The sequence below is a fragment of the Epinephelus fuscoguttatus genome, linkage group LG14 (assembly GCF_011397635.1).
Source record: "Epinephelus fuscoguttatus linkage group LG14, E.fuscoguttatus.final_Chr_v1".
Taxonomy (NCBI): Eukaryota; Metazoa; Chordata; class Actinopteri; order Perciformes; family Serranidae; genus Epinephelus; species Epinephelus fuscoguttatus.
Window position 1 is genome coordinate 3,586,904 of NC_064765.1, and position 15,182 is coordinate 3,602,085.

The 15,182-nt window shown below is 42.0% G+C and overlaps 1 protein-coding gene across 5 annotated transcripts in view; it reads left to right on the top strand.

The window, feature by feature from the left end:
* Nucleotides 1-15,182, top strand: part of LOC125900837 (neuronal PAS domain-containing protein 3) — a 489,872-nt gene that overhangs the window by 398,063 nt on the left and 76,627 nt on the right. For all 5 annotated transcript variants that reach the window (XM_049596087.1, XM_049596089.1, XM_049596091.1 and 2 more), the window contains one exon: nucleotides 11,220-11,400. In XM_049596087.1, coding sequence (XP_049452044.1) covers nucleotides 11,220-11,400 — 181 coding nt within the window. The remainder of the gene's footprint in view (nucleotides 1-11,219; nucleotides 11,401-15,182) is intronic.

Below are 15,182 nucleotides of genomic sequence, written 5' to 3' on the forward strand. Positions count from 1 at the left end.
CTCATCTCAGTCTTTCAATACAAACAGACATCTACAGAGCAGCAACCTTACACAACCTTCCATTGCAAAACAAATCGGGGTTGAAAGCAGCAACCCCACCCACAGCAATCAGATTGTTTATAATATGCCCCTGGGCAGCATCAGTGTATAACGCCATCAGATGGTGACGGTCAGTTTGAGACACAGCTGGACAATAATGTAATTTACGGAGCTGGAAAGTCCCTATAGGTTGGGACAACAAACACTGGACTTTCACCCTGGAGCCTAGTGTTCGCTTCCCGTATGAACGTAGAGACCAAACCATGTTTTTTTCTAAACCTAACCACATGCATTTGTTGCACGAAGCAATAAACATAAATACGAGGTGTTTTACTGATTGTAAGTTTATTTTGAAAAAGACTGTGTGCAACTTACAAGCAGAAACTGTACGTTTCCTGTGAAAAGACACCATGAATGTGACAGCTGTAAATTGACATCCCAGAATGTCAACAACAGACACACCCAGGATATCTAGTGTGTAATATGTAGACATGGCGTGGTGTGGCGGTATGTGATGAGATGGGACTGAGAGCATGTTGGTATGTACCACTCTGAAACTGCAGTCTCAATTCTTGCCCAGTGTTGCTTTAAAAATATTTTCTCAACATGTATTTAGACAAAAAGCGACGATTTTATAAGACAGTTGTCACCTGATTTTATTTTGAAATTGAAGGGTTAAAGGATTAAAGGTTCTCACAGCACATAAAGGCACCACAGTAAAAATATAAAGTGTCACAGACTGATTTAAAACAAAGTTTTTAACATTTTCTGTCATAAAAAAAAAAAAGGAAAATAGGCAAGAAAATTCCATAAAATACGCACATTTACTTTGTTATCGTAACTTCCTCATTTTGTCTTTCCTGTTTGTGTCTCAGCACACTTTGTGGTTACTTTTTTCTTTGTGTATATAGTATGTAGTTGCTTATTTCTGTTTTCTTATCCCACTGCATGGTACGGCACGACTTGACTCATCTCATTTGAAACTGTTCAAACAATTTAAAATTTATATTAAAATCAGCGTTAGCATCAAAGTCCAGTCTTGACCTTGTTAAATAGTTTAACAGTCCAACAACTCAGTTCATCTGTGGTATTGTATGTATTAAGACGTTAGAGTTTTACACCTTATTCACCATTTCCAAAAAATACAACCGTCAAGTGCAGAAAATAAAGATTTCCGGAAGCATCTAAATGTTTCTGTCGTTGATCGTTTAAAGAGGAAATGAAGTTACTCTGCAGATTTTTTTTTTTCCTTTAGCTTGTGTCCGTCGTTTCTCCTCGGCTCCAACGGAGGCCGACGCCCCATGAATCATTAACAGCAGAGTAATTATGCACTATCAAACTTGGAATATTACCCCACTTAGCTAATGTTTAATGCTATAATTAATTCTGAACCCTGCGAGCCAACATCAATTTATTTGATTAGTACTTTGCAAAGTCACACAGAGGTTTTTTACTGTTTTGAGGTGTGTGTGTGTGTGTGTGTGTGTGTGTGTGGCTTTAAAATGTTTCCATATTAATTAAAATGCGATCCAGAGAGTGAGAAGCTGATTAATGGGAATTCAGCGCTTCAGTTTTCTTTTATTTGCTGTTTTGTTTTTCAGGACTTAATCGTCACAATAAAACGAAACAGGTTTCTGTGTTTGTTTCACTAATTCTGAGCGGGAGCCGTGTGTATAATGTGGGGGAGAAGAAGAAAAGAGTCAGTATGCGTCATCCAGTCTCGACCTGTAGAGGTGTTCATGAACATGAATGAACTGATCTTCATCAATCCTGCAGGGTCAGTGATCCGTCAGTCACCTGTTATATACAGTACGTTAATCCCACTCCAGTACAATGAAAGAAAAGAGAGAGTGATGGATCTTATTCAGTGTTTACAGTCACTTAATTTTGTACTAACTGAACACAAAAGTTTGAATTAGCAATAGACTGAACTTACTGTCTTATTACGAACGATGCAAACCCCTCTGGGTTCGAATCCACTGGCCGGCTAGGGTGCTTCTGTGCAGAGTTTGCATGTTCTCCCTGTGTCAGTGTGGGTTTCCTCCAGGTGCTCCAGCTTCCTCCCACAGTCCAAAGACATGCAGGTTAATTGGTGACTCTAAATTGTCCGTAGGTGTGAATGTGAGTGTGAATGGTTGTCTGTCTCTGTGTGTCAGCCCTGTGATAGTCTGCTGACCTGTCCAGGGTTAGTAAAGGGTGTTGTGATTTCTTGAAAATTATGTTTCTGTGTCAGAAAACAAAGGAAACGAGTTAGGAAACTTTAAGAAAATAAGCAAACTGTCACAGATACGTTACATTTTTACGTTATTATGTAGCAGATGCATTGAAACTTCATGTTTCGTTAGCACTGTGGTCAGTGTGTGGGTAGCTTTAGGTACAAAATCGATTCAGTTGTTGTTAGGAAGACATCGTGTTTTGGCATGAAATACCTGGTTTTGGGGCACAATCCCTGCTAGAAAAACCATAATGTCTCTGTAAAAAAGACCCAGTTTTTGTGGCACTATTTCCGCTGAAAAAGCAGCGACAGGTAGCTACAAAATCACCCACATTCAGTGTCTTACAAGCAGCTGGAAACACAGCACGGACTCATTAAAACACAACTGACTTTGTTGTTTGTTGGTCTCAAACAGTGGTCTGCAGCTTGGCAGGCATCTTGCCTCGGGATCACGCCATCCACCATCCCCTCCACCTCTGCACGACAAAGTCAGCTCATACTGCGTCACTTTAGGAACGTTAATATGATGTTTGCAGAAATGTACAATATGTGTAAATAGTATTAAGCACCTCAATTTGTTTTCTTATACTTATTTGTGTAAGTAGTAGATTGTCATATCGTATATAGGCTCGTATTTTACTTTTTAAGGTGCCTATCGTTACTTTACACATGTGAAGTTGTGATTTCCACTTCCACTTGTCTGCTGCTGATCATGGCTGTGATGCTGTCTGGCTGAAGTGAACACTGAATGTTGTGTTTGTGTCATTTAAGTCAGAGAGAGGAGGGAGGGAGGGAGAGAAACACACAGTGACTCGTTGACTTTAATTTGATATTTGTTCTCGTTTTCTTGCGCTGGGTTACAAATTTGAACCAGTGATGCAACACTTACGCCGCAGTAATTACAGCTGACAGCAGCCTCCTCCATCTCACACATGCACACACACGCACACACATATGCGTCCTAAAATATGGAGAAGAGGCTGATAAGAGAGGAAGGACAGATATGAACACACACACTCTTGGCACAAACACACTGGCTTGACATTTAGTCACATTCCCAGAACTCTCGCTCTGGTTTGGACATGGTTATCACCATCATTCTTATTGTCTTTTGTCACTTGATGTCCTTGTCTCAGAGGGTGAGTGAAGCGATAAAGCCAGCCGGCGTCTCTGTTGTGTTTTAATAAGTTTTATCTGAAGACTCTAAACAGACAAACAATGTCAGAACTCAAACTGAACCTGATGGGAGTGTAGAGTTTTCTACATGGAGGTCATCGGGGCGCCGACGCGTCACTCCGGCTGTTTGGCTGCAGATACCAACACTGCGTCAATGCTTTAATCATCCTCACTGTTGCTCCTTTGTTTGACATTTCAGCTGGTTGTTGTTTTGGTAAAGGAAAGACTGAACACACACTTTAACTGTTGGCCTCTGAGCACAGCAACAGGGCCTTGCTCATGGGGATATTTAGATACATGTGGACCGATTTTCTTTTTCCAGTTTGGTGTTGAAAAATTTGACTGGTCTGCACAGAGTCCCGATCTCAGCGCCCGCCAGTATCTTTGAGATGAACTGGACCACCGACTGTGAGCCAGACCTTATCATTCAACATCAGTGTTGGACCTCATTAATGCTCTGAGTGGGAGCAAATCCCTGCAGCCAGGTTCCAACTAGAGGTCATCATAGGTCGAAAATGTCGGACCCAGACCCTGATGAACCCAGGAAATTACTTCTGAGATCTGATTGGACCAGATAATCTTTAAAAAACGATATAGATTGACCTGGTGCTTTACTGAGAAAAGAGAGACCCAAGACAAGTCTATTGTATGGACCCAATAAAACCAGTGATAAAACTAAAAATGGCGTTCTACTGCTAAAAATGCTTATACAACAAGCACTGTTCTTACCCACCTTACAGTGTGTAATAATGTTTCTGAATATTTTTTATGCCTCTGGGCCGGCATCAGCCATTGTTGGAGGCACTATGTTTTTGTGTTGTCCGTCCTGTTCTCATAAACACAATATTTCAAGAATGCGTTGACGGAATTTCATAAAATTTAGCACAAACGTCCACTTGGACACAACGATAAACCAATTACATTTCGGTAGTTAAATGTCAAGGTAATTGTCACCTCACCAATATGTTTTTGGCCATAACCTAAGAATTCCTGCGCTAATTATGACAAAAAACAAATCATGCAATTGTCCATTGTTCAAGATTAAATTAGAAAATAGTTGAAACGATGTTCTTCAGTGATTTTGTTTTGCACTTTTTTAAAACCGAGGGACTTAAAAGAGAAAGATTTTAAAAATGCATCACTGAAATGAATGTGACAGACCGAAACATCCTGACTTTTTATCTCTAGCAACACATCCTCACTGCGACCTCGTCACATGTCCACGTTTGGTCATGGACTTTCCACGTCCACATATGACATCCAAGGTACCCTAAGCCCTATGATAAGCTATTATGGCAAGGCTTAACTATACAGACCAGTGAGCAGTGATGCCTAACATGTCTTTGGGGTCATCAGGTGGGAACCTCCTTTCACCAGTGTTTCGTCTAGTTGGTCCCACGACACCTCCAGGAGGCTAGACAGTGATCTCTGGCGTCCCAGAGACACTCTCCTATTGCCAGGTCTCACTGCTCCCCACACCAACCCAACAACCTCCTTTACCTTACTTACACATGGCTTTCTCAGCCCAAACAGCACTGCCTCCTTCAACAATCCCGGGCTCCATACATGCAAGCTCCAGGTAGAGACAGTGCTGATACTACCTTTCCTAGCACATTCACCATACTCTATCTCACACGCTACATAGCATAACTACAATATAAGCTAAAGTTAAAGGAGATAGATAAACTCACAGGATCTGCAAACACACTCACCTTGCAGCATGGTTTCAAACAAAAGGGATTCAAATAGGCCACTCCCACACTTAAATAGCCCTCCTCTTCCTGGATTTCCTCCTGAGAGGAAGTGGATCTCTCCACCTGATCTCAAGGAGTTATGTACCCTGCTTAGTAGTTCCCCCTGCTGGCCCCCAACTGACATTATTCTTCCTCATACAAATCCACTGACTAGCTCTGGCTGCTTCATCTGACATTTCTTTCACTGTCCTCCTTAAACTCTGTCCTCGCACTCTGAGTTCCCCCAGGAGTGAGACAGCTGATCTTGCTATGAATCCCCAACACCCCACTTCCACTGGACAAATCCTAGTTTTCCATCCTCGCTGCTCAGCTTCTGCTCCTAAGTCTGCATACCTAAGCATACCTAAGCAAATTTACTCCTTTTTTTTTTTTAATTCAACAACAAACACACGCGCTTGGGTTTAGGACAAAAGAACAGGGTTTGGCTTTACATTCAAGCGAGAGGGAACACTGGTCTCCCAGCTGAAAGTCGATGGTTGTTGGATCCATTCACCCTCTCACCCTACTTGGACTTTTCGCCCCCTTAACTTTTGTTGCATTTCTCCCTGACACTCACTAGGTGCCGTTAAACAATAAATGCAACTGGCCATGTATCATGCTTTATTTGTCAGTATCTGGCGCCAGAAATTGCTGCCCAAGCTCTAAAACAGTGTATCCTGCATTTCCAATAATGCAGCTCAACAGCTCATGTTTTAATTCGACCTAATAAATACCCACATCTTTCAACTCTGCATGTCTCGTTTGCTGTCCAGAGTTTCTGTGGTAAATCTGAAGTCTCCAAAACTCAGATTCAACCACTTTCTGACTAATGTTGACTTGTGGGTTTTTTTGTTTTTTTTTTAACATATATACAATTTGTCTCCAATTTAACCTGAATGTTAAACAGTCAGTTTGCTTGATAGTTTTCCTGTTTCTCTCCAGACTGACTTACAGAGGTGAATGTTTACGGCTGTAAACGGTGTCACAATTTTAAAATATATGACCCATATCCGCAGCATGTTCAAAACATATTTGTCCTTGAGAATATTTTCCAGTATTTAACATGGGTTTGAAGGCTGTTGTCTCCTCTGTCAGTATCCTGTATTTCGTCTCACTCCGCTGTCTGCCGTCCCATAAAGACAAAAGACACAAACATGATAATGGTATTAAATCACTTGGCCAACCTCTGTTGTGTAAAAGACTGGAAGGATAACATGATGTATGGCGGATGTGGTTGCCAAGGTTTGCGGCTGATTAAAAATCTCAGATCGCCATACATCTTCAACACGTGTTTTGGTGAAAAACAGACTCTGGCACAAAGTGTGTGTGTTCAATCAGCGTCACTTTATTTGCCAAGTAAACATATTGCAGTTTGCCACGAAGGCATTGAAGCAGGATGAACATTAGTTTGTGTCCTTTCACATTAAAGTGTTTTCAGCACTGACACTTCAACTCCTTTCACCCGTCACATCAAACGACATTTAAACTGAGTTTTATTCTTTAGCTGGCAGTTTAACTGTTTTAAAGGAATACTTCACCCATAAATGATTATTTTAATATCAATTACTCACCCTGCCTTGTGAAGAAAACTTTGGTTTCCCCCCGAGCCTCCACAAAGAACAAAGACTCCAACCACTGAGAAAACTATATCAAAACATCTGTTTACAAACTCTCACACAACTCCTGCAGTGTAATCCAAGTCTCACTTATCCTTATACATACTTCACAAACAGACAGCCCTTTGACAGAGAGATTAAAAATAAAAGTGATACTTTATGCTCTCCTCAAAGCCAGACTCCATTCAAATAAGCTGTATTTTTACCTCACTGAAAACAGAAGCCCCTGGACTACCGCTGTCTCCATCAGTTAGTTAGTTTGTGTTATTGTGTGACTTTAGTGAATCCAAACAAACCCTTTAAAATGCCAAAGTCACACAATAACACAAACAAGCTAACTGGTCGACCAGGAGCTCCTGTGTTGACCGAGGCAAAATTACTCTTTTTGTCAATGGGGTCTGGCTTTCAAGAGAGAGCATAGACAAACTTTCATTTTCCGTTCAGTTCCCTGTTCGTTCAAGTCAAAGTCAAAAGTCAGAGTTTCCCAGGAAATTTCCAACTTTGGACCTGCAAGTGTTCCAGGTGTGCAGTGCCAAATGTTAACCAAAAAATATGGCTAATCGTGACAAACTGATGTTTCTTTGGCAGACGTACACACAGTTGCACTCTCAGCAATGCAGCTTCCTTGCATATATGAACAAACACAGGTGGGAGAACAGCGTATGAAGTAACAGACACCGCTATACATTTTGTTTTACAGCTCATTTATACTCAGAAATGTATCAAAAGATGCAATGCACTGGTCTAATACAATACTGTAGTCTACAAATCAGTGAAATTCCTGAGAATTTTATTCTCTAATTAGGCTGTAAAATATATTTAAAAGATTAAAAAACCTTGTAATGGGCCAACCCAGTAATAAAGTTTTATATATATATATATATATATTTCACAGCAGTTGTTGTGAGAAGTCATTTTATTCTTCAAAGTTGCTACGAATTCTCATAATGCTAATCAAAATACTAATTTTTAAATCATAATTCTTATTAAGTTTGGATTAAGAAGGGCTACAGATTTTACATGTTGACATAGTAGTATTATTTATTGAATTTATCACTTGAGCAGCATTCTCGCCTTTTTGGAAACCTGGATGTGAGAAAGGACTCCTTAAGACATTGCTGACCCCTTTTGTGCCTGATTTAATTTGACAAAGTTGACAAAAAAAAACCTGGGACACATCTTTAGGGCCAACATTTTCATTAAAAATAAATTCAAAACAAAGATGATTATAGTGGTACACCAATTTTTCAGCCAGTGTCATCACTACATTCTGTTAGTTTTACATTTGAAGGCTTGTAACAATTTTTTTTAACTGTTTTAGGCTGTGAATTTCTGTCTGTGACAACAGGGCAAGTTTACGAGTAAAACAATAGAAAGCACACTGTAAAATATTTGACTGTATATTTATGGCAAATTACTAACTACTGGTAGCCTGAGTGTCAGACTGAAGCTCCCAGAACCTTCAGTCTGACATGGCTTCCATTGAAGGTGATTCACAAGGGGGAGGGAATTTGATTTTTCCCTAACCAATCAGTAGAGATCAACGACTCACCCAGAATCTGACGTCATTAGTATCCATGCCTCGGGGGTGCTGAAAACAAGCAAGCATTGCCTGTTTAAAATGTCTCTGTCATCGTGCATGCCCAGCTGCATCGCCTTTAAATCCAGTTTAGCAGCTTCCTTAATTTGGTCCTCCATTAACGCGAGTAGTGTCGAAATACCTCAATAGCATCGTTAATGTGGTCTGTAGGATCTGTAGCGGTCGCCATTGTTGCTATCCTCACCAGTTACCCACCAGCGCACAGCTTGACATCAGCGTGGCGCTGATTGACTAATTGCTAGACCCGCCCCCACTCCCGGCGTTCATTGGTCCATCCATCGTTTGGACGAGATAAATCGCAAATTCATTGCAGCATGCCAGACCAGAGATGCAAGCCTACTCAGTTGAGTGGGCGGGGTCTATGGTCTGGAACCAGGCTAAACTACTGGTTGCACTTTCACGGTAAGTTACCGTATCGTTTTTACAGTAAATTATTGTGAAATTCCAGCTGTATACTGTGATGTCACAGTAATTATGTCTTAACTGTATGTTAACTGTATTTAACTGTAACCTTGAAGTTAAGCTGCTTCTGTAAAATCATCATATTTACCTGCATGAATTTCACAATAAAATTCTGAATTTGGTTTGGTTTGGTTTGGTTACTATCACAGTAAAAGCCTGTGAGGTGATAATAATGCCATTTATATTGAAATATTACAGTTACACATTGTAACTTCCTGGAAATAATTTGCAGTGTAGATCAAATTATTCAGAAAAGCTCATTTTTTTCCATATAATTAAATCCTTTAAGAACAATGTTTCACCTCTAAAACAGAGTAAGTGTGTTGTTTTAATTTTAACAATATTTTAGTAGGGCAAGAATCGGTAAAATACACCTGCCTCTCCCACTGATTGAAATGTGTGTTTCCATGGTTACTGGCATTTGTTGTGTGGCATCAAACGACTGCTTCCTCATTAAGTTGATATGCATGGATTTTCTGCAAATTTACAAGCAGGAACTGCTGTAGGAAATTTGTCTGGAACATGGTCTTGTACTTTATTCAGTGCTCAAACTGAAGGACAACACGTCAGCAGCGTTTGACGCGCATCTATTGATGCAACTTTCCGTGATGCCGCCGGTGTGCATCACTGAAACCTCTCTTAGCATGTTGCTAACAAGCAGAACATGTGTTAGTCTCACTGACGGTTGCATCTTGATTGGACTGCACACTTGAGGCTGGTACATATTAGCCCACAGTAATGTGCTTTTTCTCAGTCTATTGTGTGATAGTTCTTTTAAAGTGTTGTTGCAGTAACTGTCTGAATGTCTAATTCCATCTCTGCGCTGCTCCCTCTGTGTAATTAGCTCCACCAGTGACTTTATGTAAAATAGTTGTGCCAAGTTTTAATTGATTAAAAGTCAGCGTGTTATTGCGAGGAAGAACAATGTAGATCCAATTAGCACTGTAACGTGTAAACATGAACACTAACTCCCATGGTGCACCAGGGTCTGCGCGCCTGTGTGTGTGTGCGTGTGTGTGCGTGTGTGTGATTCAGTGATCAGTCTCATTTCTTAATCATCACTTTCTGCTCCAGATGAGACTTTATGAGGGGACTAAATTGCCTTAAAGGGATTTCTTATTAAAGGGATTACACCCATGTAATCCCCTTTGTCCCAGTGGACCCCCAGAAACCTGCACACACACACACACACACACATGCACACACTGGTACAGTACATAACCAGATTAGCATGTGGAAATAACTGTGCACAATGTTTTTGATACACTGCAAATGAAAACACACACACACGCTAAACGGCGAGTACATCCGTCACATGATCCCGTTGAAAATTGTGCACCTAATTGTGAGTCTGTATGTCAATTACACAAAAAGTAAAAGTGTTTGTGTGTGTTTATAACCTTGACATGCATCTGTTTGTGCACGGTGTGTAGTGTGTGTGTGTGTGTGTGTGCGTTTGTGTAGCGTAACGTCGCGGTTTTGGCGGCGCTCCCTCGTCTCATCCCCAATTAACGAAGACAAATCCGCTTCTATCGCTGCTAATGAGAGTCTTTAAGGTGAAGGGACTCTGTATTTATTTAATAAGAAGAAGCTTATTCATTCCATTTCCATGAGAATGAAAAGCCGCCGCTGATTCGCTGAGGGACGGATTAGAGGAGGAGGAGGAGGAGGAAGAGCTGGGAAGAACGGATGAGAACAAGCTGCATAGAGAGGAGGAGAGAGACATGAGGGAAGAGGGCAAAGGAAATGTGGATTAGAGGAGCAGGAGGAGAAGATAGCATTAAAGAGGAGGTGTGAGGCAAAGAAGAAGAAGAGTAAAGTGAGGACGGCAGAGTAAAAGAAGGAATTTGATTAGGTAGAAGATTGAGACGATGAAGAGGAGGGAGGAGTTAGAAACAGCAGTCAAGAGGAGAGGAGAAAAGAGAAGAGGTAGAGACAGAAGAGGAGGACTTCCCAGCAAATCTGTAATAGGTGTAACAGGAGCAATAAAGGACAGATTATATGAGGAAGAAAAGCACAAGTGTTGGGAGAGGAGGAGGAAGAGGTGAGAAGAGGAAGACAAGATAAAGAAGAGAGAGAAGATGAGGAAGAAGAGGTTCAAGATGAGAAGGAAATGAGAAGAAACAAAAAATAGTAAAAAGTAAAGCAGCAGCACTCGAGAGCTCTGGGAACTTTCCAAAACATGAAACCGTGGTGTTCAGGGGTGTAAATATAGACGGTGCAGGCAGTGTGGTTGCACTGGGGCCCCTGGGGTGGAGGGGCCCATAGAGAGCAGGCCCTTGCGAGTGATACAGATTGCCACCTTGAATAAACACCTGTGTTCAGAGAGGAATGATAAAAAATAATGTTCCTAATTTAAACTTTGTGTATCTGTGCAGGTGGAGCTGACCGGCAGCAGCGTCTTCGACTACATCCACCCCGGCGATCACGTGGAGATGGCAGAGCAGCTCGGCATGAAGCTCCCTCCGGGCCGAGGGATGTCGCTGTCCCAGGGAGCCGTCAACGAAGATGGGGCGTCCTCGGCTTCTTCGTCGTCGCACTCTGAGACGCCCGAACCAGGTAGGAAACGAGGGAAGGAGGGAGGGAATATGGCTTTTCCCTCAGAGGGCGTCATGATAAAACACGCGGCTTAAAAAATATCCCTGGATGGTGACAGACAGAGACACTTTTCCATCGTTCTTTTAAGACTTTAAGGTGCTCAAATGAGTTAAAGGACAGAACACAGAGGAATGGAAGAGTAGGGTGTAGACGGAGGAGACGAGGAAGAAAATGGTGTGAGCTGTAGAAGAAGGGGATGAAATTAAAGGTCATGAAAGCGAGGGAGGGACTTAAGCCAGAGCAGGAGGGAGATGAAGATGAAGAGAGTTAGGTAGTTCTAGCTGGTTATTTGGACTGAATAAGCAGTTCAACTCCTGAACAGAAGCAGAGCAACAGTGAACATGAAACAACTCTTTTAGCCATTTCTGAAAATGTGAAAACGTTCAAGTGTCCTCTGGACAAAAGCAAACATGTTTTCTTCTTGACATCTTGACATGAATGCTGTGTAGAGTGTCAAAGTGGATGACCAATTTTGACATCTTCTTTGCCTTCTACGACATGGCCCTTTAAATCCATGAGCGCTCTTCCACACACAACTGCAGCGTGGCAGAGTAATGATGCTGTTGGTGCAACCTGGTCTCACTCTGAAGTCATTGAAATTCAGTGCTTGGTCAATGACTTCCAGGTCAGACACAGACAAAAAAAAGCTGTCCTTTCACGTCGGCACGCCATGCGGCTGGTTGCCTTTATTGTTTATCTGCATCAGAGGGAAATACTGCAGGACAACAAGGAAAGTTAAGGCAGCGTAAGTCTGACTAGGGTGGGCGGGAGTTGTGGATGGGTCCTACAACCACCGGCTCAGTGGCTCAGAAGGTAGAGCAGGTTCGCTAATCGGAAGATTGGCAGTTTGATCCTTGGCTCCTCCAATCTGTATTTTGAGTATCGTTGAGCAAGATACTGAACCCCAAATTGCTCCCGATGGCTGATCCATCAGTGTGTGGGTGCGTGAAAAACTGAGTAGCAGGTGGCAGCTTGTATGGTAGCCTCAGCCACCAGTGTGTGAATGTGTGTGTGGATGGGTGAATGTGACTTGTAGTGTAAAAAGCGCTTTGAGAAGTCAAAACATTAGAAAGGTTCTCTACAAGTGCAGGTCCATATCCCGACCTTCACCCAGGAGGCTGGTGTTCGCCTCTGCTTCCCGCAAGTTTGCAAAGCCAACCCTTTTTTCCAAAACCCAACCACGTGTGTGTTGTTGAAGGAAAATTTTGAAAGAGACTGTATGCAAACTGTACATTTCCTGTGAAAACAGAAGTGTATTTTGAAAACAGACAATGCATGTAACAGGCCGAAGTTGACACGGCGTCCCAGAACGTCAACAACCAACACACCCAGGGTACCTTGGACGTCATATGTGGACGTGGAAAGTCCATGAACAAACGTGGGCATGTCACGAGGTCGCAGTGAGGATGCGTTGGTTTGTAACATTACCTTGTTAAATGTGTCTGTTTTTCCTGATTTCATATGAGTAGAGGAAAACTCCGCTAGCCACAAGGCTAATTTATACAATGTAAAATGCCATAGGCTTGTGCTAATAACATTAGCATGTTGTATTTGTGGGGAAAATGTGTCCAGATAGGACAACTGTTTGTCTGTGAATGCTGCGAGTTATAGTGAAGCTGATTTGTGTATTTGTGTTTGAAACTGTCTCTTTTAAGCCATGTTTAAGTCGTTGTTGTTCGTTTACATTCTTGTTCCTGGAAGTCGGTTCCTAGCATCTTTCCCCCGATGATGTCGCACTCTTTGTGAAAGACAGCAAGCTTTGATTGTTCTGGGACCAACGTGTAGCTTGTGGTGTCTCTTGTGACACAGTGACCATCGTAACAGATAATAATGTTGTGTAGTCTGAACCCAGTATGAGAGCAAACGAAAACAAAGCACCCTCCAGCATCTCATTGTTTGAATGATTCAACCCAAAGAGTTTCATGTCCGTCCACAAGTGTTCCCACTCAGACACAAAGTCACCTCACATTGTCTGTGGGAGAAAAGAACGGGCCAATTACCCTGGACACCTGATATAAGCCCCACCTCCTCCTGGGAGACGCTCATACAGATTCATACCAGCCCTCCTCCTCCTCCTCCTTTTATTCCACCTCTCTTCCTCCAGACAAATTAACATTAAAGAACACATACATGAATCCTAATCCTCCCTCTTCCTGTCTCTCTGGTCACATTATCATTGGGGATCACTCCTTCACATCCATACATGTCCGTCTCAAACCTCTCCCTCCCGTTTCTCTTTTTCTTTGGACAAATTAACATTGCTAAGCACTCATGCACATTCAAACACGTCCCTACATCCCCTGCCTCTCTTTCTCTTTCTTTCCATCTCTCTCTCTAGACAAATTAACATGGTAGAACAAACACCTTTGTCCTCGTCCCCTCCTCCTTTCTTTGGCTCTTTCTCTCTCTCTGGTCAAATTAACTTTGGGAATCACTGAGACATTCACACATCCCCCTTTCTTCCTCTTCAGTGTCTTCATATCTTTCTATCTTCGGGGCAAATTAGCATTGGGAAACACCCGTCCATGTTTTAGATCTTCTCCTTATCTTTCTCTCCAGACATATTGACACTGACGACCACATGTACGTCCTCTCATCCCGTGTCTCTGTCTCTCTCCGTCTCCAGTTTGGTGCATGGGGAGGCTCGTGTAGAGGTTTGCAGAAAGTCAAAAGAGAAAAAAAAAAAAAGAACAAAAACCTCAAATGTGGAACTCCAATTAATTTAAAGCCACCCCTCACCCATCACCAGCACCAATCAGCCAAGAATAAATCCGCGGCAGATCTAATTACCGCGCCGTCTCCGAAGACCCCGGCCGCCGCGAAGCCAATCTTCCCCTCCTTGTTTGAACAGGCTGATGAACTAAGGGACTCGATGGATATCAAGTCATTTTGTTTAATTTATAAATGGATTTTCCCCTAATACTTAAATTATCATCAGCATGAGAGAGAGAGGGAGAGAAGCAGAATGAAAAGCATTTGGAAGGTAAAAAGTCTTGAACATGTGGTGCAGGAGAGGACGGAGGGATAAAAGGATGGAGGGATAGAAGAAGGCAATGCAATGAATCGAAATGAGGGATGTGTCCTTTCCCAGTTTACAGCAGTGACGGCTTTACAATGTGGCGCACTAATTATATTCAAACTTGCAGCAGGGAATGCTGGGATACCGGGGGAGCAAGTGACGGAGGAGGGGATCGGGGTTAGAGAGTGGGAGGGACATACATTTCATAATGTTCTTGGGTTGTCCATCCCATTGTTGTGAAAGCAATATCTCAAGAACCCCTTGAGGGATTTTTTTTTTTAATTTGGCACAAACATCCTTTTGGACTCGAGGATGAAATAATTAGATGTTGGTGGTCATATGTTAAAGGGTAAGGTCACTGTGACCTTATGTATCTCAATCTTTTGAATGTGACATCTCAAGAGCAACCTGCCAGATTTTTTTTTTTTCTTTTTCAGATTTGGCACAAACGTCCACCCTGACTAAACAATAAACTGACTGGATTTTGGTGGTTAAAGGTGAAGGTCAGTGGGACCTTGCAACCGTCTCACTCTGGTGAACATGACATCTCAAAATAAGGCCTTGAGGGAGTTTCCAAGGTCAAAGATAAAGGTCACTGTGACCTCACAAGAAATGATTTTGACTTTAGCCCAAGAATTCATATGCTAATTATGACAAAATGTTACACAAATGCACACACAAATAAAATATAGAATAAGAAAGATATGTGATATAATCCCAACAA